General features: G+C 41.7%; 1 protein-coding gene across 1 annotated transcript in view; it reads left to right on the top strand.

Annotated features, from left to right (window-relative positions):
* The window catches only part of CUX1 (cut-like homeobox 1), a 206544-nt gene that overhangs the window by 134500 nt on the left and 49306 nt on the right, over window positions 1-22738 (top strand). Inside the window, exons 10-16 of the mRNA XM_014953031.1 lie at window positions 4039-4143; window positions 6849-7037; window positions 12705-12763; window positions 17634-17682; window positions 18719-18815; window positions 19917-20588; window positions 21578-21643. Coding sequence (XP_014808517.1) covers window positions 4039-4143; window positions 6849-7037; window positions 12705-12763; window positions 17634-17682; window positions 18719-18815; window positions 19917-20588; window positions 21578-21643 — 1237 coding nt within the window. The remainder of the gene's footprint in view (window positions 1-4038; window positions 4144-6848; window positions 7038-12704; window positions 12764-17633; window positions 17683-18718; window positions 18816-19916; window positions 20589-21577; window positions 21644-22738) is intronic.

Raw genomic sequence — 22738 nt, 5'->3', positions numbered from 1 at the left:
CCACTGGTCTTTGATCAAATTAACATTTTACTGTAAGTAGAAGAGCACTCGGTTCATGCTATTCATTATCTTGTCAGGAAACAATGAGAATAATTTAAACTGGATATATTGTGTAAGGGTTTTTTGGTTTTTTTTAATTGGCTAGCACACAGCAGCAGTACGATCATGACCTACTGGCTTCACTGGGAACAGTCCAATATTTACATACAATATTAAGGAGAATGAAAGTATTTTGAGATATTTTCTTACTAGGGAGGTAGCTCTATGCTAGAAAACCAGCAGTGGGGAAAGTAAGAGGAATTGTATGACTGAGCCATCCAGAAAACCAGCGTTTTTAGACAATGCTGAATTTGCATGATCTCCAGCAAGGCCAGTAGTGTGACCGTCACTGGTCATTGTGGTTTTTCTGGACTGTGCATAATAGGTTTGGAAGTAAGAAACCAAGAGTTTTAGTACTGACTGATGAAAAGCAACTTGTACCGTGGCGTACAGATTTCTTAGCCAAAATGGGAGAGTTTCACACAAAGAGAAGGTTGCGTGAGCTTTTCAGTGGCTCCAAGTTGTGCAAGATTGGTAGGTTTTAGCCATTTTCCATACTGGGCGTCTGTCTCTGGCTGCTCTCTCTTTTCTTATTTCAGGAAAAATTGTTCAACCATTTCTAAGAACAAGGTTAGGAAAAAAAAATCCAGTTTTCCCCACATGTTACGAGTTGCTCTTGCTGTTTTGGTGAGGAGCCTGCTGTGCCCATATTTAAGAGAAAGGGTTTGGCACTTGATGAGGGAGGGTTTGCCTTTTTCTCAGGCTTGTATCTTCTGTTGCTTCAAGTAGCAAAAGGAAAATAAATTTATAAAAAAAAAAAAAGCCCCAAGTTTGGCCAGCCTATAAGCGTCTGAAAAAAACCAACCCACAAATTCACACAAACTCAACAGGGTCTGGTTTGAATTTGTGGGCTTTGATGTCCGTGCCTGTCCCAAGCAGGCTGCAGTCTATCGCTGCGCCGGCTGGGTGAACATTAACCAGCCAGGTTTTTCTTCTCTTGGTGGCCATGTGAGGGTTGGTGCCACTTGGACGGGGAACACCGGGAAGGGAGATGCTCCTCCAGGCTGCGGCGGGGAGACGGGCACCGCCGGCGTGAGAGCACGGGGAGCGGAGGGGGATTTGGTGGTGGGGAGGGAGGGAGGGAGGAGAAGGACCAGGGCTGCCACCAGGAGCTTTGGAGAAGAAGCAGCAAGGAAAAGAGGAAGGAGGAACTCGTTGGGGGTAAGACTAATTGTGGAAGTTTGTGTCGTGTGAGATTATGAGCTCGCTTTTGCCTGCCTGAAGCTAAAGGCACTGTGAAGCTCAAGAGATGATGGAAACACTGCTTCCAGTGGCCAAAATGAACTAGGAAGGGGACAAAGCGACAAGCAGAGAGGGGGTGGGAGTCAGAGAGGCAAAACTGGAGGGTTTTGGAAGGGAGCAACACCCCAGCTGCTGTGCAAGGTCTTGGGTGCAGGTGAACCCATACAGAGCACCCAAACAGCAACAACAGGGGAGCTTGGGGAGCCCATGGAGCTCAAAACGGGGGTTCTGCCAGCGCGTTCGTTAACACTTCTGGAGCTCTTGGCTCCTCTGGTGGTGGAAACCAGAGCACAGCCCATGAGGAAGCGATTAATCCGATCTGCAGAGGAGGGTGGGATTAGTGTGCAGTGAATAAGCCGCAGAGGTCGCGCACGGAACAAGGAGGACAAAGCCAAATATTCATTCACCGAGCAATATTCGTCCCGCCAGCTGAGTGAAGTAGGGGAAAAAGCAATAGCATGTTAGAGCATGGATCCATCCAGCCTCCCAGAGCCCCACGCACGGGGGTGGCCAAACACACCTGCGGCCCTGGGGTTGGCTTTTCAAAACTTTTAAGTGCTCGTTTTTGAAACTACCGTTCTTTTAAGAGGTTTTTGTGTGCAATTTATAATTTATATTGCAATAGCACCCAAAAGTGCTTTCCAGGCGCTGAATGCATCTATAATTCTGGCTCTAAAAAGCTTCCATTCTGGGGAGGAAAAAAAAGAGGGAATAATTGGCCACTATTTCCCAAACAGAATTGCCCAAAGTTTCTGTTGATGTATTTTTAACAATGCGTGGTATGAAATCTTGTCTGATATTATTCGCAGGATTCCAACAGGTGTTCTGAATTGGCTGGGGAGGCTCTGCAGAAAGGGCAGCTGACAGCTCACTGTATATGCAGATGTAACATCTATTAGAAATATCCTCTGTGGTTTGCTTGCATGCAAGCTGAATAGAGTCTCAAAACAATGCTGCTGTGAATGGAAGCCATCAGCAGAATTGCTTAAGGCTGCAAAACCCATTACTTATACAGCGGTAGATGCAAGAGCAAGTGCCACAGTGTAGTGACTTGTCCTGCTTTGCTGGGGTTGTTTAGCAGTTATTAGATCAATATATGTACCTCTACAGCTGATAAAGTGAGAGAAAATAACGTATCTCAATCTGTATCATTAGCTCAGTGTTCAATCCTAATATTATCCAGCTGCACAAACAATATAAACTTTCTCTTTTGGTGCCTTTTTAATGCTGCTGCCATTTTTTCATGCACACAATGTTGTGTCCCCTGCTCTGATTATTAGAGCCGTGTTACTGTACTTTTACAATTACATTTTAATTACAGCTGTAGAACCTATGCAAAATCATTTAATATAATGTTGTGAGCAAATAGCGCAGATGATGCATTTAGTATTTGATTGCCGTTAGTTTACTGATTGATTAAACATGCAGGCAGAGTCTCTGCTTTGACTAGTGAGTCAAAGACCACGCACACACACAGGGATATAGGTTTTTTATATTCACTATTTTAGGTGACTTAGGTTTTCAAAAGAATTAGCTGAAAAAGTGGAGCAGCTGGCACACAGAAATATGGCAGTTTTGGTGGCTTAAAAATGAATTTATTATTCATTTAGGGAAGGGACCCATCAATGTAAAGGGTAAGATTTGGTCCAGAAAAGTTTTGGCCTCGATTGGTGGCAGTTCGTGGATTTGGAAGAGTTGGTGATATGTTTTGGAGGTGGAGATAGCAAATGATTTTAGCTATTTTCTGCTGAAAGTGCGATGTGATTTGCATGGAGCAGCCCAGGTGAAAAACTGATTACTCAAGGAGGTAAACAGTCTGGTTTTATAATAATAAAATGCTTTTTTTTTTTTAAAAGAGAGAAGGAAGTCTGGCCAGGAGGAGTATGTACTGTAAAAACAGCCAGGTTTTGTTCTGCTTTTCTTAACAGAAGCTTATACACTGTTATGGAAAGGACTTTGCTGCTATTTATTGCCTGAAGTTACTGATCCATCTGTCTCTACCCTAAGTCTTGTACAGACAATATTTCCTCATAGTTCTGCCTTTCTCTTTTCAGTTGTTATTGAATATTTGTATGGGAATTTTGTCTGGTAGCCAAGTCACAGGCTTATCAGATACTGCGTAAATCCTCAGCAGTCGGTAACTGATCTGTGCAAAATTGTCAGTTTAGGGTTAAATATTGTTGAATAAATAGACCTGCTGAAAGAACAGAATCTAACAATTCATGTTTTGGGAAATAATTACTGAAGAAAGACAGCCCACAACATTGTATGTGTGTTAGAGAGAATGGTCAGAATATCTTTTAATTCAGCATTTACCCGTGAGAATTATTCCCATGAGGAACCTTGCAATAAAATCTGCTTGGTCTATGAGAATAGAAAGAAATTGAATAAAAAGACTCCATTTCCACTTGTATTTATTCAGTCTGGGAAATTCAGTGGGCCGCAGCATTAGTATCAGCAGGGGATTCCTTGCTCCTAGCGTTAAATTACTGTCATAATCGCTCAATTATTTCTTCCTTGTACTGTTTAAAATAAAAATCCATCACATTCTATGTTTTTTTCTAACATTTATTAGGTTGAGTGTTTAGGAAAATCAATTATATTCAGTCAGGCATGAATTGATGAATGTTCTTGTAATAATTGTCAGTTGTTAAACTGAATGTACTTTCTCTTTTCACCCCTTTTCATTTCCTTCAGAGGGCAGAGGTGGCTCAGAGAGAGGCAGAGACCTTAAGGGAGCAGCTCTCGTCAGCCAACAAATCTCTCCAACTTGCTACGCAGATCCAGAAGGCACCTGATGTGGTGAGAGAAAATATTTACTGACTCTTACAGGTTTCTGACATTCCTGCAGCACGGCTCTTTCAATTTATGCTCACAGCTATAAAAATATCTGTTTGGTGTAATATTTTAACTGAAATGGAATGGCGTTCCTTTGGGGTTGCAGTTTGGTTAAACTTCTAAGGGGGCTGGTGTCTGCAGGAGACCAGGGGAAGGACAGAGTTCACTCTGCTGGGTGGTGACTGGTCCCAGTGATCCATAGATCTCCGCGGCTGTCGGTCCAGGCAGACAGCAGCATCGCTCAGAAATTATTTCAGGTTGGTAGGAGCGTCAGCAGAGGGAAAATAAAGGCAGGAATGCAGTACAGCAAAGATTTCCGTGGTGGGCCATCAGCACATGCCTGGCTGGAGGGCACAGTGGAGTCATGGAGCTTCAGAGCCAGGGCACCAGCTTTGCCCAGAGCCGGTCGCATCGGCGGGACCTGCTGCCTGCCCATTGCTGGGTCTTGTTATTCTTAGTGTATGGGCTGTCAGAAGAACTAGAAATAAATTCAGTATCGTTCCAGTTTTCACTCAATATATCTAAACTGAGAATTACACCTAGAAATCCAACAAAAGAGGCTTAGAAAATTGAGAAGATATCCTGCCCTCCTAGGGGTTTGGCTGCTTGTTGCCTCCTCTGTGTGTTTCTAAATCAAGCAAACGCCGCTGTTTGGGGAGGTTGGTAGCGCTGGCTCTGCCGATCGGACCGTGCAGGCACAGGGTGCTACTGCAGGACTCCAGCTGGTCCCTGGTTAACAGGTATCGCAGATGAGCAGACAGATTATTTTGATTTTTTGTTTGCCAAAGGAGAAATAGGAGTATTTAAATGTAAATATGCAATTAAGTGACATTTAGTCTACTTCTAAGCAGCAGATTTAACAGACAAAAGAAATCATGCTCCTTATATTACTTTTTTTCTTGCGAGCCATATACAGGCTTGACACTGATACCGGAGAAACACATGGTTGCCTTTAAAATATATTTGCAGAGAATGAGTAACAAACCATAAGTCCTCAAGATCTGTTTGGTCGTCTATTAATACTACTCAGTATTTTCTCAGAGAAATCAAAAGATAGACACGCAGGCTGCAAAACAAAAAATAAAAAGCCTGAATATCACTTGTAACTCTGAATTACCTGCCTCTTCCTATCTCGTGTCCTAGTCTTATCATTATTTTAACATTAGGTCTTTCTTGTATTTAATAGTACTTCTGCACTTCATTTATATTTAATATGACAACTACTGCAGGATGAAAATGATCATTATCTATCTTATTTCAGACTCTACGTTCTAGTCTCAATAGGCACAAGCAGCAGATGATTATACAACTTGTGATGTTTCATGCAAGCAAATTAGAGGTTTTTTCAAGTTAAAAGTATAATTCAGTGTAATAGGAGAGTGTTGTTAACTGCTGTTCGTACATGCAGCATTCTGTGAGATACAATGCTGTGTAGTCACTGAGAATGGAGCTAAGTGTTTAGAAGATGTGGAAAAGGTATTTTGTTGTGCCTGTATTTCCCAGAGAAGAGGGTATGGAGTATATTTCAATCTGCTGCAATGTCATCTTGAATTGTAAGGAAAGTGCTCAGGTGACAGCATGGGTGGGTTGGATTTTCAGCTCTCTCGCTGTAGGATCTTCGATATAGTGCTTACGATCATTGTGTCTCTCTTAGTAAATGGATTCTTTCCTACTTCACTGGTATTTTCTGAGGAACAGCCATTAACATTTGGAAGACGCGTTTCAGGTTTTTAAGTGGATTGTGTGTTCATCACTGGGTTGCCCCTCGCTCCCCAGATCTGCACAAGATTTCCTTATGTTCTTCGTGGAAGAGAGGTTCAGAGCTCTCCAATGCATTATAGCTGTCGATCTCTTAACACAAAAGGAGATAAAAGAGATGGTACAATTAATCTGTATTGTCTTTTCTGAATAGATCCTACCTTCTTAACTTCTCTGCCCGTTCTTATTTCTTGCCCTTATGGAAAGTTGATCTAGTGAGGAAGTTTTCAGGCTTGAGGACAGACTTCACAGCCATGGGAAATGGGAAGAAGAAAGATCCTGGTTTAGGAAAGGGAATTTTTGAGAGTGGAGACCACAGGGAGAATGGCCTTGCCTTAACAGCTGTCACAGCTCTCTTTGCCCCCATGGAGGAGAGACTTTAGTTGCTAGCAGTAATGTGAACAGTGAACAATTTTCATGCAAGGAGAAAGCTCATTGGAAGTAGCACTTTGGGGCAATTTTTGACAATTTTGCCCGGAACATGGCGTGCATGCAGAGAGCCAAAGGCACATGACTCTGCCGTTCCTGATTAAGAAATTCTGCTCCATTACTTCAGAATATTTTATCTGATTAGTATTTTGTAAGCACAGATTTTCATAGTTGTCAAAGCATTTGGACTATTAATAATAGATAGATCTAAATAGAATCCCTTGACTTTCACAGCTGCATCTTTCCAGTACACTTACGAAATAGGGACATTTATTCTCTCCATTATCCTTATTTTACCAAAGAGCTGTCCTGGGGAGTAGAAAGGTTCATCTTCCAGAGTCACGCAGTCAGTCACAGGATTTAGAGATTGATTTTGTCTCTCGTGCCACCCGATGCCTGGTGCTTGGTCATTACCTAGCTGCCCTGAATTCAAGCTCCTTGCCTTTTTTTATTTCCATGGTCTAATACTTTTTTCTCATTAGGAACAGGCCATCGAGGTGCTAACACGGTCCAGCTTGGAAGTGGAACTGGCTGCGAAGGAGCGGGAGATCGCCCAGCTGGTAGAAGATGTCCAGAGACTCCAGGGCAGCCTCACCAAGCTGCGGGAGAACTCCAGCAGCCAGATCTCCCAGCTGGAGCAGCAGCTGACGGCCAAAAACAGCACACTCAAAGTAAGGCTCGGGTCTGTGCAGCGGCTTTCGAAGGATATAACTGACGTGCCATTGTTGGGTTTTACTGATGGAAGTTTTCTGTGGTTCTGAAAGGCCCTGGAAAAGCCATTGACCTCTTCAGGATGCTGTTCAGTTCCAGTTTCTGTGAAGTTTTATTCTAAGTGATCACAGTTTTGCTGAAATTTAATTTACCTAGTTGCCATTATTCTGAAATTCATTTTTGCAGAACCTTTAGAATTAAACCCAACATATATTTACCGTGGATATGTAGAGAAGTAGCTGAACTGAAAAGGCACAGAAAATCCTTCTTAGGTTTTAAAACTTTTCATTCCCATCCCAGTGATTGGTATTGCAGATTTGCCAGGAACATTTCTTGTGCTATGATCTATCTTTGAATTTACCTGCTACTCCTTCCGGTTCTTTCCACTGGAAAGGGGAAGTGTATCATTTAGAGCATGAAACCAAGTAAAATCAAGACACAAAGAGAAGAGTTTTAGCTTTAATAAGCTTCTTTTTTTAATTTTAAACTGTGTATTTGCTGCACTTAAATTCTCATTTATAATTAGGGGTCCAGTCCAGTGCTCATTTACAGACCAGTAGCACTGTACTAAAACCAGAAGAAACCTCTACCAATTCTGTGACCCTTTTCCCTTTACCTTTCCAGCAGCTTTTCTTTCTTTGTGCACTGCCCCACACAGTTTTGATCTATCAGTAAGCATGAGAAATGTTTCCTGGTATGTGTTATGAATCAGTTTCCTGTACCTCCTGTCTCTTTCATTGTTCTACCATCTATGAGCTTCAGAGTGTAAACAAGATAAATTTATCTATTCCATTAAAGACTTCATAGTTTTGCAGGTTTTATAGTCTGAGAGTTTTCTGAAAGCAGGAGGCTGATGGTACCCACTTAGCTCTGACTGTGGGTAGATTTCCTCTATCAGGATGATTTAATGTTCAATTGAAACTCTTACAAATTGTTCTAATTCTGGCATTTTTTAGAGGGTACTGGTTTTGCTCTAGTGTAGCATAATTTATGTGGACACGGGTCTGTTAGGGATGAAAGCTGAAGTGTTGCTTTCAGAATGCTTTCTGTATGTTTTAAGACAGCCTGGTGGAATTTTTATGAAAATTCAGTAGAGCAAAGGAAACCTATTAGGTTCCTGTATTTATGGTATCGGCCTCTGCCCATCTGTCACCGTGTGGGCACCTCTCATAATGAGGGAGGACGGTTTGGAGGGACACATTTTGCTGGCTACACTCGTGTTACGGGGCTTTTTTTTTATTTTTTCATAAAGCCCGACAGAAAATATCTTGAGTCCTTGCACTTGACAGATTTTCTTGGAATAAAGCATGTTCCTGGTGAGGTCAGTATTAGTTAGCCATTAACTTCAAAGGGAATAGGATCACAGAAATGACAGAGTAAGTCTTTGATTTTCATTTCAGTAATCTCCTTCCATTTTCTCATAGGCTTGCCCTGCTAATGCTCTGTATTTAAGTTCCTGTTGATAGTGTCTGATGCAGTGACTCTATTGATAAAGTTTTAGTCATTTCAACCCTCTTTAACCTTATTTGTTGCACTATAAAAATATTTCAAAATACATACTTTTACCCCAAAGTGCTGGGAAGGCTTGTGTCTGAGATCTGTTGTACAAAGAACCAAATCTCAGTGGTGATGTGTTGATCTCATGTTTGATTATAGAGGAATTGCTTCTAAAATAACTGAGATTGTAATGGTTGCCTCCACAAAAATGAATCACAGTTTCACAAATTAAAGCAATGTTCTCAGACCGTATCTTGGGGGAATTCTTTAATACTCTATGACTTAATGAAACAATACAGAAATACTTTCAAAATTATTGCTTCTTTATCTTCATCTGATCTAATAATCAAAACATGTCCTCTAGTAACAAGACTTTTCTAACTGTAATTATATTAACCCTTTGTTGCTGGGAGTTAGAGCTTCCCAGCTACCCAGTTAAAATACAACAGTGCTAGTTAGCAGAGAGATATGTCAAATAACCTGGGTTAATTAGTTTGGGCTTTTAGTTTCTCACTCTAAACTAAACTCTGTCATTAATCTGATGGGGTTTTTTAATGTTTTAAGCCCCTGAATACAGCCCAGGCTGTTTACCTAAGACACTTTAGTTAATAATACAATGATGGTGGTTTTTTTAAAAATAACGTAAGAGGGGAACCTTTCTGTGCGTGCTCTAACATGGGGTCATTCATACAACAAATGCAACATGGAATATCTGCAAATTGAGTGTGCAGAAATGTCACCATCCATTCCTTCTCTCCTCTGTCTCCCTGCGTTTTTGTGTGTCGGAGGATGTTAGAATATATTTTGTCTGAATTAACCAGGTTGATATTTAGTGCAAGATACTCCTTCCTCCAGATTGTCTCACAGCTTGAACCTTTGTTATACCATGTTCTCTGCATTTTACAGGGTTCTTTGAGACAATTACCATACTAATACATTTTAAAACAGTCATTGACTGGGAAGATGCCAAGTGCCTAAATGGGCTGCTTATATACAGGCATTGCATTCTCAGTTGTTAGTTTACATTGTTTAGTAAAGTATACATTTAGGTGCAGATTTTCCATGGCAACAATCTCTGCATTAGGTACTTGGAATGATGGATGGATGTGTTTTTTATACAATGCGAAGTAAAATATTGCTGGTTGCCATACTGCTCTAACAGCATGCAAGTACCTGAGCATCCAAAACAGCTTCATTCTGTCAACATCTTTTTAAATTTGGGGTTTTTTTTGAACTGTGCTTTGTACCTAAAATTTCCAGAAATACTTTCAGGTATAGCATATACCTATACAGAATTAGATTCAATATAGATTTCTTCAAAATGGGAATTGTTTTTTTTTTTCTGTATTTTATATCTTTTTCTACAAGGAGCTTTTTCTTACTATATCCCTGTGTAAGTAACTGAAATATTAATCCAGGATATAGTTTGTTTTAAATTGATTCCAGTACTTTTTATCCTGAGGACTAGTGTAAATAGCCAGTTATCCCTCCTGTAAAACCTAATCTGCTGTAGACCCAGGAATGCTGGGAGTCACGGAGCGGAGGCGGAGGTGAATTGTGGTGTATCTCTGCTTCAAGCAGCAGAGCAGCAGAAAGTGAGAGGCAGCCACAGAGTGCCATGGCCAAGGAGAGCTGAGAGACACCAAGTGGTTCCACAGGGTCCTCCCATCACCTCCATCAGGTTTTAAAGCTGTCAGTCGTGATGCTGAGTCTCCTCACTGGTACCGAGGGCTCTCTGCCTCACTGGTTTCACGTAAAGATTGCTCTCCAGTCTTCCTGAGCCTGGTTTGTTGCATTAAAAAGCCCAGCTGGATTCCTCGTTGCAGTAACTGCATTTTGAAAAGCTGCTTGAGCTTGTGGCACGTTGCATCTGGCCCTCTTTAAACCTTGGAGAACTGAAGTGACACCTTGGGACCAGGGATGCTGTAGTTCATTGGCATAATGAGCTTTCAACACACGGTGGAGGTGATCAAAACTTCCAACGTTTTTAATATTTGTAGGATTTTCCCCAGTTGCATCAACTAGGATTTTCTTTTGTAGATCAGTGTAGGGTTTCTTAGCAGGGCCAAGACACCTGTAGCACTGTGTCTGCTATATAAAGCAGAGTCAGTAGTCCCTACAGTTCCAGTTAGAAACCGGAATTTGGTATGTCAGGAGAGGTCAGAAGAAATGGCTAAAACTTGCTCTGTATTTTTTGAGCTGAAAAAAAAAATAGTATAGCTCAAATAGCCTTTTTTTTTTTTCTTCTTCTTTTTACCCTAATCCAAACAACTGCACGAGTTCCCGATGGCTAAGGATGCTCTGACACAAGACCTTTTAAGAGGCAACTCGTTTCATCAATGTCCCATAGAGTGCAAATTCTTAACAACAGTGTCTGCTTCCCTACAACAGCCAGCAGTGGTGATCCAGTAGGAATTGCTTGTTGAGCAGCTGCCAGAGCAGGGTCCATGTGTTACTGCTGAGAGATGCCTCTTGTCAGCAGCGACTAAGGGTTGTGGATTATGGTATCAAAAAGCAGGAAGGGGAATTTAAGAGGGCTCTATATTGTTAATGGGGATGTCCAGTAGACATGGTATTGGCAAGGCAAAAATTTAGGCAATGCATGAGCTGGAGAGTGCATGAGAGGAAATCCTTTAAAGATGGCAGAATAGCTGGAAGTCCAACAAAGCCCCATCACGCTCCTGTTGTCATCTGAAGAAACCTCATTTAAATTATGGCTCAGATGATGGACTCACTAATCTCGGGGGTGCTGTATTATTACACAGTGTCCATGTCTGCTGCTCGTACCCATGGGGTAGCTTTGAGATGGCAGTACCTATACACTGGGAAGACAGCGTGGTTAAGAGGTTCCCACTTGTAACTGTTCCTCTGTCCCAGCCCTGATGTTACCGCACCCATAACTGTGCTGGTGCAGAGCTTCATGGGGCTGCATTTTAAACAGGTTTGCTAAAATTATCCCTTCTGAGCCTTCCTCCTGCATTCAATGAGCAGCCCAGGAGTGGGTGCAGATCTTCTTGAATTCACTTCTCCACTGAAGGACATAAAGCCCTGTTTTTCTTTTTCATGTCGCATATTCCTTTGCTTTTCAAAGTAGATGCTCTGTCTTTGAGGGTGGTACGTCCTTGTGCTATTTCTGTTTCCTGTGACCTTTGGGATTCTGTGCCAATTTTAACACCAAAAAATTCAGTGAAGCAGAGCTTGCCTGAACTTTTCCATGGAAGTTGTAAGCCAGTAAGTTCTGTTCTTTCTTTGCTTAGGTCAGACGTGCCTGCACTAAGCAAAGAAATGATTAGTGGGAAATTAATGTGGCTCCTGCGAGCAACGTAACGGCATCAATTATGTATCACTATGTTTTAGGCCTCCTGAAGCATTTATCCTGTAGTGATGAGCACTGTTGTTGGGAGCAGGGGCTCTTGGGGTAAGGTCCAAAAGTGTGGCGTTGCGTTATGGATTGTGTTAGGAGGTTTGTTTCAACGTTTTGTGGCATCTTCACACCGAAGGGAAACCATTGAGACTGCCCCAGGTCAGGCAGACCTGAGCAAAAAGACCTGCCGAGTGGGTCTCAATGCTTCATCTCCGGTGTGTAATCCTATTAGTTATTGCAATAAGTAATGCTTGTAAAACGACTTGGTACAGCTGTTTTGTTTGGGCACGAGGCGTTGTCGAAGTCTTATAAGCCTAAGGCGTTCCAGTCAACAACAGCTTCTTCAGTCTTTTTTTTCACCTCGATAAGGTTATCAAGAACTGTCGTATTAAGAATACAGCGTGTGCCAAAGCATCCTGCTTGTTTACTCAATTTATCCTGCAAAAATTTCAGCCTCCCCATTTTTAATCCTGGCTTCCCTGCTGTCGTCATGGAACACACGACAGTGACATTGTGAACAGCCCAGTTGGGCCCTACTGAACTCCGCGATGCTTGGCACTCTGTAAACAAAGGAAGAGGGAGGTATAATTGTGTTTACGTTGAATTGGTTATAGTTTGTTTTCTAATATATGTAAATTAGGTATGAGTCATTAACCCTCACTTGTGCGCTGCTGTATATATGGAATAATTTAAAGATTATTTTCAAAGCCTACAGAAAAAAAAATACAAACCCTAAGTAATTAAATCCATGTTCTTTCTTTTAAAGCAACTGGAAGAAAAACTGAAAGGACAGGCTGATTATGAAGAGGTTAAGAAAGAATTAAAGTAAGTGTTAACTGCTTACATAATTTTTTCACAAACTCTAGTTTAACAATTGTTAAATGAAGCCACAAATCTGTGTTCTTGGAACAATACAGAATTCAGTCGAAACCACAAAGACGGGGAAATGGGGAATATTGGCAGAAATTGCATCCAGAACCAGTGCAACTGCTGTATCTGAGAGTCCTCCCTTTTGTTGCAGCAGAGAAGCGCAATGGCAAATAATACAAGTGTCCATGAAGAAAAGGTGTTAAAACTATCATCCCCCCAGGTTAAAATTTTGAAAATCTGTGGTATTTTAGGTTGACCACTCTCTAAAAATCCCCAGCCAAAAGCTGAATGTAACGTGGACCAAGAATTTAATGGGGAGCCTTTGGCCATAATACCTTCTCTCTGCTTTTGCCCGCTGATGTTCAGCACTTACCATTGTAATGCTGTGCTTGTTTCATTGTATATTTTTGCTAATATATTGTGGTTTTAAACTCAAGCCACAAACAGCCTCTTCCTATTTCAAGGGGGTTTTTTTAAGAGACTTAAGAGAGCCTCATTTTAAACTATAACAAGATAAGCTGTCAGGTTCAGAGAAGTTTTTTGACTAGAAATATGTTTAGTGTCGTGGTTTAAATAACTGCAAGAAACTCCATCTCTTCTTTCATCATTCTGGCATTTTTGTATGTATTTTGAGAAGACTGAAAAAATGTTACCTTGTTTAATGAGGTATTTCAGCTGAGGCTGGGAGTCATGTGCTTTTGTTTACATGTCCCTGGAGAACAGGGAAAGCAGGTTTGGTTTTGGGAGCCCAGGGACTGCCCAGCCCCTGGTGCTGTTACATTCAAACCCTGGTTCTGGTTCCTTGCAGCACACCCTGATGTGGGTAATTTCAACCCAGTGAAATAAGTTGTCCATTTCTTTGGGCATTATACCTGGATATTAACTGCTCTCAAAACAACTTCATCGTTTGAGGGAGATGGGTAGATGTGTTCATGTTCTCTTCTGAGTTACGGAAACACAGCTTCAGATTTCAGCTGGGTTATGCCCTCATTTGCAAAGTAGTGAATGGGAATTAAGTCACAACCGTTCAATTTGCTACATGAGTTACTAAAATGTGAATATACCAAAAAAAACAAATGAGTTTTAAATCCTACCTGGTTTAGTGCCTTTACGTTAGATACGAAACTCATTTAGATACCTGTGTTCCTGTGCCTTTTTTTTCCTTTTTTCTTTTTTACAACACTGACTTAGATGAAGGCAGGGATGGGAAGGCAAATAAGAGGTCCTGGAGAAGCCACGGCACAGGAGTGTTCATATGATGCTTCTGCCTGTTCCTGTTATTACAGGATGAACCTGCAGTGAAATAGATGGGAGAGTCTCCTGGAAGTGACCCTTGTTGGGTGCCAGTAAATTAAATCTCTTTCTTCTGGCTGTTACAGCTTTTCTATCCCCTGATTTGTGGGTAACATTTTTTATCTGGGCACATGACTTTGGAGGGACAGCCAGCTTGTGGGTGGCCTGAGGTTCATCCACCATCCTGCTGGATGGGACCAGGGGGTCAGACCCTCCCTGAGAGCACTGCAGGTGTGGGCAATGCTGCATCCTCACTGCAGCTCCTTCCTGCCACCCTCTCTGCTCCCATCTGCTCCAAAAGATGTGCCAGAATCTAAATGTACATCACCTGAGAGCGACAGTCTGATCTGAAGTGAAACTGTGAAAAGTCTGTCGCTGTAGGTCTGCTATCCCTTAGACTGAATCCTACTATTCCTGCCTTTGTGCCCTGAAACACTGACAGAAAGGAGCTGCTCATGGCACACGTACTCACCAAGAAAAAAGATATCTTGTCCGTAAGGAAGAAAGAAAATAAACTTCTCTGTTGTTTTGGCACTGGCGTGTTTTCCAGAACGCTCCCAAGGATGTTAGAGGCATTCCAGGCTGAGGGATCTTGATATCAGCCAACTCCTAACCTTGGAGGAGCTTAACTGGGTCCACTTCAAGATCTGAGATGGGAGAATTCCTTGCCTTCTGCATTGGCTTTTGTGCCAAATGGCTTTTAAACCTATTTTTGAGATCTGAGAGTTCTGTGTGTCCTTTCAGCTCCCTCTCGAGTATTACGACAGCGCTACCCCTCCTGCCTCTGCAGTCGGGATCATAGGAACAGAAAGTCGAGCTGTCGCAGTGCACACTTTGCTTTAGAGTAAGATCTTTCAAGTCCTCTTAGATGTGCAGATTCAAGTCATAAGATCATTCCTTTAAAAAGCAGATAACTGGATCTTGAGCAGCAGATTGAGTCGAGATCTCATGGGCAAAGATATTCCTGGAATCCAAAGGGGAAACATTTTGCTTCCTCATATTCCTGAGAAAAATGTCTCTTTGTGACACATTTGGAGAGTCATTTTTTGACATGTTTAACTTTTACATTTTTTGAAAAAAAATGAACCCACTGTAGGGAATATTCCTCCAAGGGCAATTCAAGATGCCATCAGCCTGGGTTTCAGTATATTTTGGGTTCGGAGTGTATAGGAAATTACCTGTGAAATTGCCAGAAGGCTGGTTCAGGCGGCAAAGAATCCACTAGAAGTAGGCAGAGGTCAGTAAGTTTCCAAGCAGGGTTTGATTGTGTGTGCCTGCTCTGAGCTGCTGGAAAAATGCAGGTTCAGGATCCTTTTGGAAGGTCCCAGCTGGCAGCGGCTGCCGGGAAGCGCAACGCGTGGGTAGAGCAGCCTGTGGAGTGGAGGGCACGGCAGGACCAGGGCTTTAACTCCAGACCTCTGGTGCCAAGAACCCAATAGGCACATGGAATACCTTCAGGCTTCCTTTGCCCTGGCAACGGGTTTCAGTTGGGTTCTGTAGGGGTCAGAGCACCTGAGGGGGCTGCTCCTGCGAGAGCGTGCGGCTTCTTTTGGTTTAGTCCCGTCCAGAAGGAAGGCGGTTGGTGTCCTCCAGGCCTGCTCTGCATGGCAAAGCCAAGTGCGGTAAGTGGGGGTTACTGGGAGACCTGTGTCACCAGGGTGCTGCTGCTGGTGGGAAATGGGAGAAGCACCTGCGATTCGTTGTGGGAAGTTTGCCTCGTGATCATTGGCTGTTACAAATTATTTTTATTAAATTCAGATAAGTGTCCTTAATTTGACCATCATGAGGACATACATTGCTACTTGCTGTCGTCCCAGAGGTCGTCCTCTGCAGAATCCATGGGAGGATGGAGACAGTTCCCAGCAGTGACTGGGGGTTCCCTAGATGAGTCTCTGTGTATTTACCCCCCCCAGCACCTTGGAGTCCTGGTGGACAGAGCTGTGCCTCTGAAGAGGTGTCCCAAGAAACACCTGAGTACTCATTTCTGTGATGCCCATATAATGCCAGGATCTTGAGAACTGGAGCCATTACTGCACAGCCTTCTCCTTGATGGGCACGACTACATTAATAGCAGCAAAGAGGCACTTTTGTGTGGGGGTGAGCTGTTGGGCCCACGTCAAGCAGAGTCTTATCAGCATTACTTCCTAGAAGTGCTTGTGTACTGGGTGATGGCTGTAATCTACAGCAGTTTCTGCTGGCGAGGTGTCATCCAGTGATGCCCTATGATGAAACTGGTGGCCAGATTTTTTTCATTTTATTAAATATTATATTTGTAGGAGTGCCTGTCAGAAATAACACTGTATGCAATGAACATGCAGTGAAACCGCATGAGGTTTCTGTCTCAGAACTACTTCTTTTTTTCCTTGGATTTGCTATGACTTTGTGTGATCTTGAATGAGTTAATGAGGCTGCTGATTTCCAGAGTTGCCACTTAATGGACACCTAATTCTGGATTAATGCACAGACAGATTTATAGAGGAGCCAGATGCCACGTGGTCCGGGCAGTTAATGAGTGCTGGGTGCCTGGCTGACTCCTAGGGACATCAAGAACTAGTCCCTACATGTTAATACTGGCCTTCTGCATTTTTTATCTGTGTTTCCATATTTAATATATATGGTTAAACATATTCTGCTTGCCTCACAAAGTTCCTGGTGCTGTATACATGAAAAATTCTGTATGAGCACTATCTATATCTGTTTATGTATTTTTCTTTAACAAATGAATGTCATTTTTGTGCAATGAGAGCTGAAATCATTTATTGCTTCAGTCTGAGGAACTTAACATCCTGCATGCAGCAGGACCATTTAAAAAAATTTATAAGTCCAAGTACAGTAATAAGTTTGTATTCCTGTAAGGTTCTTGTTTGCCAGACAATACAGCTCTCCCTGAAAGACTTTGAAGGGAGGTGTCCTTTGACCGCTCAGTATTTATATAAAATATTGACAATGAGACTATCAGATTCTTCTCTTAATGTACTTATAAATATTTGGATCTTTCATATTTCTTAAGAAATATTGTGCCATTGTGTCTTCCCTTTGCCACAGAACTAGGAGGTTATTAAAATGAAAAACTGCCTTTTAGCCTGTAGTGTCTTGGTCGGGAAGATTATTTGTGCATATTTTCCTTGATATGTGAGCTGGTGTATATTATATAAAGTACTGTAACTGTGGTGGTGATTCCCCTGTTTTGTTGCTTTGCTACAACCTTTATTCCCTTCAAGCTTCACAGATAAATCTATATCCCTTCTGACAGCTTAAAATGTTATATCCTTATTAACCTTTAAATTTACGCTTTAAACTGGCCTGGTGGGATTGCATATGCAATGATTTAGATGATGCTCAAGCAAATTTTCTTATCCAATAACTAGTTTGAATAGTTATTCTATATTCATTATGAGGCTGTGTTACTGCAAGGAAAGTTGTTATCACTTGTGGTGTTGCTGCAGAGTAGGAGATGATAATGTTAATGCTCATTAGTGCGGTTGTTATGAAAAGAAGAAATAGAAAATAATTTTTTTTCTGCCTTCCACAGTATATTGAAATCCATGGAGTTTGCACCATCTGAAAGCTCTGGTGCGCAGGTACTGAACCTACTTTTGTTTTCTTAATTACTTCAGCAGTTCATTAAATTAATGAAAATTTTGTCTTGCAATCCGTTGGCGCTGGCAACGGAGAATTTCCTGTTGATGTTGCGACATATGGGTTGATCATTGTTTTCCTGATGTTTTCTTATGTGAAAAGCTGAACTGACCATTTTTTGGCCTATTAATTGCTTTTAAGTGGTCAAGGACAAAGAATGACATTTCAGCTGTGCTGGAGTGGGGAACCATAGCGTTGTGAAGTTGAGTCTTTTAAAGATACTCGAGTCAGTGTACAGCTACGCTGAGATTTGCATGTTTCTTGTACTGACAGTACGCTGAGCAAGGATTTTAGCATTTTTAAGTCTCTGTTAGCCTTGAAAATAATGTTCACAAAAGAAAAGAAACCTTTTTGCACTGAGAAAGCAGGAGAAAGCTCTGCTATTCCAGCAAATTAATCTTACTTAAGTTTAAAGGTTATGAATTAAATTCCTGCTTCTGAAATTGGAACTAAATATCAATATACTGGGATTAATTTTCAATGTGTTTTTTAATGATCAAGGGTTAGATACTTTGTGGAAGGTAAATGTCAGGTTTCTGTGACTGATTTTATTTTTGAACAAACTGTTTATGCTGAAACGCAGTATTTCAATGAAATGCTTAACTTGGATCAATTGACCTAAAAGAAATAATATGATCTTAACTACTATTTTATTCAGATTTAAAGAAGTCTACAGCTTTTAAATTGGAAGTGTGCTAGCGCCATTTAAAAATAAGTAGGATTAAGAAAATGTTCCATTACACATTTCGAAATAATGCAGAATTGATGAATGATTTACAATGAAAATTAAACAGTGAATCTCTTCTATGGCTCACGTAGGAACACTGAGCCATTCCTGCAAATATATGCGTGGTGAATTCCCTAGCTGCCTTCATAGCAGAGATGAGCACTTGTTTTCTTCTCCTGAAATCCTTTTTAGTGCCTGAGTGAGACTCTTAATGCTTTTAGAAACAAACCTCCCACTTTGATTTTCTTCAGGATGCCTCTAAACCGCTGGAGGTGCTGCTGCTGGAGAAGAACCGTTCCTTGCAGTCGGAGAACGCCACGCTGCGTATCACAAATAGTGACCTGAGTGGTAGGTTGACACGATTTTCGGCTATTCTGGTTTGTTTGGCTGCCCTGTTAAAGGGAGGGAGGGCTGAGTGAGAGACGAGTGGCTGAGCTAATGCATGGCGGAAAGATTAACAGGCGACAGGAACACTGAATAATGTTTGATTTCTGCAGTTTTATAGGCTGGATAATAAAAGAAAACTTGGAGAGCTCAGAGAGTCTTTAAAGGTTAGGGAAGAGAGGCATTACAAGATGTACCAAGTGGTAGCGTTTGAGGCTGTCTTCTGTTTTGGGAACAAATTCATCCATGGCACCAGAAGTCTCTTCCCCCACACACAATGTTATGCAAAATGTTTGCATGTAGAACACAATAATCTTCCTGTCTGATATACTTAGATATACTACCAGCAGGTCAGCTTGGAAAAACAAAATACTTTCTTTTTAGCAAAGCGTGTTTGCCGTTTGGCTTTCATAATGTGGGCTTTTTACATCTTCTGTGCACATTTTTTAAATGGCAAGTCATGGAATTTCCAGATCCTTGAGTGCTTATGGTTTTTGCAGCTGCAAGAAAGTTAAAAGTTGCCACTGGCCCTGGGATTACTGAATTCTGAAGCGTTTTATGACTTTTAACTGAGTGATCTTGGGTGCATCCACCTAATGGTGATTCCTTTACTCAAATTGGTTTGTTCCAAAATGTAAATGTTTGCTGCATTTGGGTTCAGTCAGGTCCAATGAGTAATGTCTTGAATGAGAGACAACAAAGAGACTTGCTGTCTGTAACTGCATTTATTTTAAATGTGTTAACTGCACTTCATGTAATTGTTCTAGTTTTAATGTTTGTAAGGGGGATTCTCCAGGCTGCAACATACAAGAAAGGTGCAAACATGAAATGCATGTTGTTTGTTTTGGGGGCCTTGTTTGGCTTATTAAAATTTCAATTATGGAAATAAAAAAAAAAAGAAAACAAAACCAAAAAAACAAACCGAAAACAAAAAATCCCACCGCCACTTCATTGGCCCTTGTAAATCTGCACTTTTTCCCTTTGCGGGGCAAACTTTGCATTTTTTTATCTTGGTTTTTCCCTCTTTGATCCCCCATAATGCATTATGTTTGACCTTCCTTGTAGGGTCAGCCAGGAGAAAAGGGAAAGACCAGCCTGAGAGTCAGCGTCCTGCAACCTTGCCGGCCTCCCCTCCTTCTCAGTTGCTCCGCAACGCGGGGGAGCAGGCTTCCAATACTAATGGTACACACCAGTTCTCACCAACGGGTTTAAGTCAAGACTTTTTCAGCTCATCCCTGGCGAGCCCCAGCTTACCCCTGGCCTCCACAGGAAAATTTGCACTAAACTCTCTCCTCCAGCGACAGCTAATGCAGTCCTTCTACTCCAAGGCAATGCAGGAAGCAGGAAGCACAAGCATGATTTTTTCAACAGGTCCATACAGCACAAACTCCATATCTTCCCAAAGTCCCTTACAACAAAGTCCGGACGTAAATGGCATGGCCCCCTCTCCCAGCCAGTCAGAAAGTGCTGGGAGCATCTCTGAAGGCGAGGAGATAGACACGGCCGAAATTGCACGTCAGGTGAAAGAGCAGTTGATCAAGCACAATATCGGACAGCGGATATTTGGACATTATGTGTTGGGACTGTCGCAAGGGTCTGTGAGCGAGATACTAGCCCGGCCAAAGCCATGGAATAAACTGACTGTGAGAGGCAAGGAGCCATTTCATAAGATGAAGCAGTTCCTCTCGGACGAGCAGAACATCTTGGCTCTTCGCAGCATCCAGGGTAGACAAAGAGGTAAGCGCTCGCCGGCCGAGGGTCTTGCCCTGTTTTCCTGTTTAGTTAAAAATTGGAAGCTTCCCCCACATGGGGCAGTTCGTGCGTTGCTGCTGTTTCCACCTCAATCAGATGTCAGGTACAGAAAGTACAGCTTCCTGACTCTGCTTTTTAGCACTCAAGCAGGTTAGTATCTTTGCTGAGGCTTTTTTTAGCCGCTGACTTGAGTCTGTCAGCAGGAGCGAGCAGCAGGGACGCTTCCACCCCTCACTTCCCAATAGCTCCGTGTCAGAGCTAAATACAGGCTGAAAAGGGCCAGTAGCTGCTAAGGGTGTCAGCCCGCAGAAATGCTTGAAAGTTTTTATTTGGGGTTGTTTATAGAGACCAGACTTTTGTTGTGTCTTGTGTGACTTTTTTTTTCCCAAAGTGTTTTGACGAAATATATCATAGGTGATGCATGAGATGAGTAATTAAAAAACAATCCTAATTTAAAGCAGCTTTGCATATTTAAGGCAGTGATTTTAAGAAGTAACATGCATTTCATTGTGATTCATCTTAAGCGAAGACTGAGATTTACATTTAGAGAAACTGAAGAGTAAGTTGTTTACGGTCGAGAAATATTGGAAAGGACAGGCAGGATTTTCCTAGATTTTGTTTAATTGGAAGCGCACACTGTTAGATTTATAGCTGTTCTTCCTTTTGATGGTTGTACTTGAGGGGATTATCTGCCCATCTTTAACCTCTTCATTTTTGGTATCTCTAGACATTTATTTATATCTGTCTAATCTCCTTTCCGAACGTAGCTGTAATCTTTATTAACAAATCAGCCAGCCTTGCTTCTTCCCCAGTGGCCACCTCCTCCCGCGCTCAGGCAAAGGCTCGAGGGGGCGAGGACCGCTCGAACCCCGGCCCCCCGAGACAGGCTGCTAGCTTCTCATGTCACACAGCCCGTGATGTCAGAGCAACCATCCCCTGATTGTTTTGTTCTTACCAAACTTGTTTTTCAACAGAGAATCCAGGCCAGAACCTGAACAGACTATTTCAGGAAGTACCGAAACGAAGAAATGGGTCTGAAGGTACGTCACAGGCAGGTGTTTTTCTTTGCAGTCAATACCTAGGAAGTGGAGTGTGCTTTAGCTGTGTGTTTCCTTAAAACTGTGCAGTTTGATTCTGGCCTGGAATCTGATAGAAAAACAGACAGTAAGTATAAAACAAACCATGGGTTAGACCAACACTCTGCTTTTTCTAATTCTGCTGCTGCTGTACTAACGTAACGCTGTTTGGATTCTTTTTTCCACTCCCAACCTCACTGCGTACGCAGATAAAAAGAGAGAAGTGATAGAAGTGGCTTTATAAAATCATCAGATCTATTGAAATGCTCTCTTTGCTATTTTTGTGATTTTGGAGGGAGAAAGTTGCACAATTACATATAATCCACCATCAATTGCATACTGCTGCTGCTCTAGATTTACTTCTTTCCTCTCATGGGGCTTATGTTGACAACTACACTTGAATATGCTGTTAAATTAGTGTGATACTCACTTCAGTATGGTGTTGCAAAAAGATAACAAGCTAAGTGAACATCAGATTGATAAATTATCACTGAACAGGAAGTACGAACGTTTTTCTTCATTATAGATTAGTTGCAGAATTTTTCCTTTAGCAACACAAGACTAAGAAGGAAAAACAAAAACACGTACTCTGAAACTTTGTAGTTATTTTGACTCCAGTCAGAAATAATCTAGCTCAGTTACAAGTGATAATCTCATAATGAAAAATGCACTTAAGTGCAATAGCATTCACAGTCATAGGTTTCCCTCCTTTTCTTCCCCTTAGTGGTTAAAAAAACCAAAACAAACCCAAACAACCAAGTAATAGCTCTTAGCTGGAGAGTGCTTCAAATGGTATCTGCTTTTAAATGACTGTTTCTCTTAATGTATTAACCTCTAGAAAGTTAAAAATTATTTTGCCTAGTTACTTTTTAATTTTGTTTTGGGCTGAATGTATCCTCATCCTACTTTGCCAAGCAGCTGATGCCATTCTTAAGGTGATGCCCAATCTTATGGTTTTAGCTTTCTTCCCTTCTCTTCTGGTTCTTTTCCCTTCTGTTTCCTCTCCCCCTCCAAAAAAAAAAAAAAAAAAAAAAAAAAAAAAAAAAAAAACATATATGT

This window comes from Calidris pugnax, unplaced genomic scaffold (genome assembly GCF_001431845.1).
Source record: "Calidris pugnax isolate Ruff unplaced genomic scaffold, ASM143184v1 scaffold133, whole genome shotgun sequence".
In the NCBI taxonomy this organism is placed as follows: Eukaryota; Metazoa; Chordata; class Aves; order Charadriiformes; family Scolopacidae; genus Calidris; species Calidris pugnax.
Note: the sequence above shows the minus strand (reverse complement) of the source record. Positions and strands in the feature narration are given on the sequence as shown.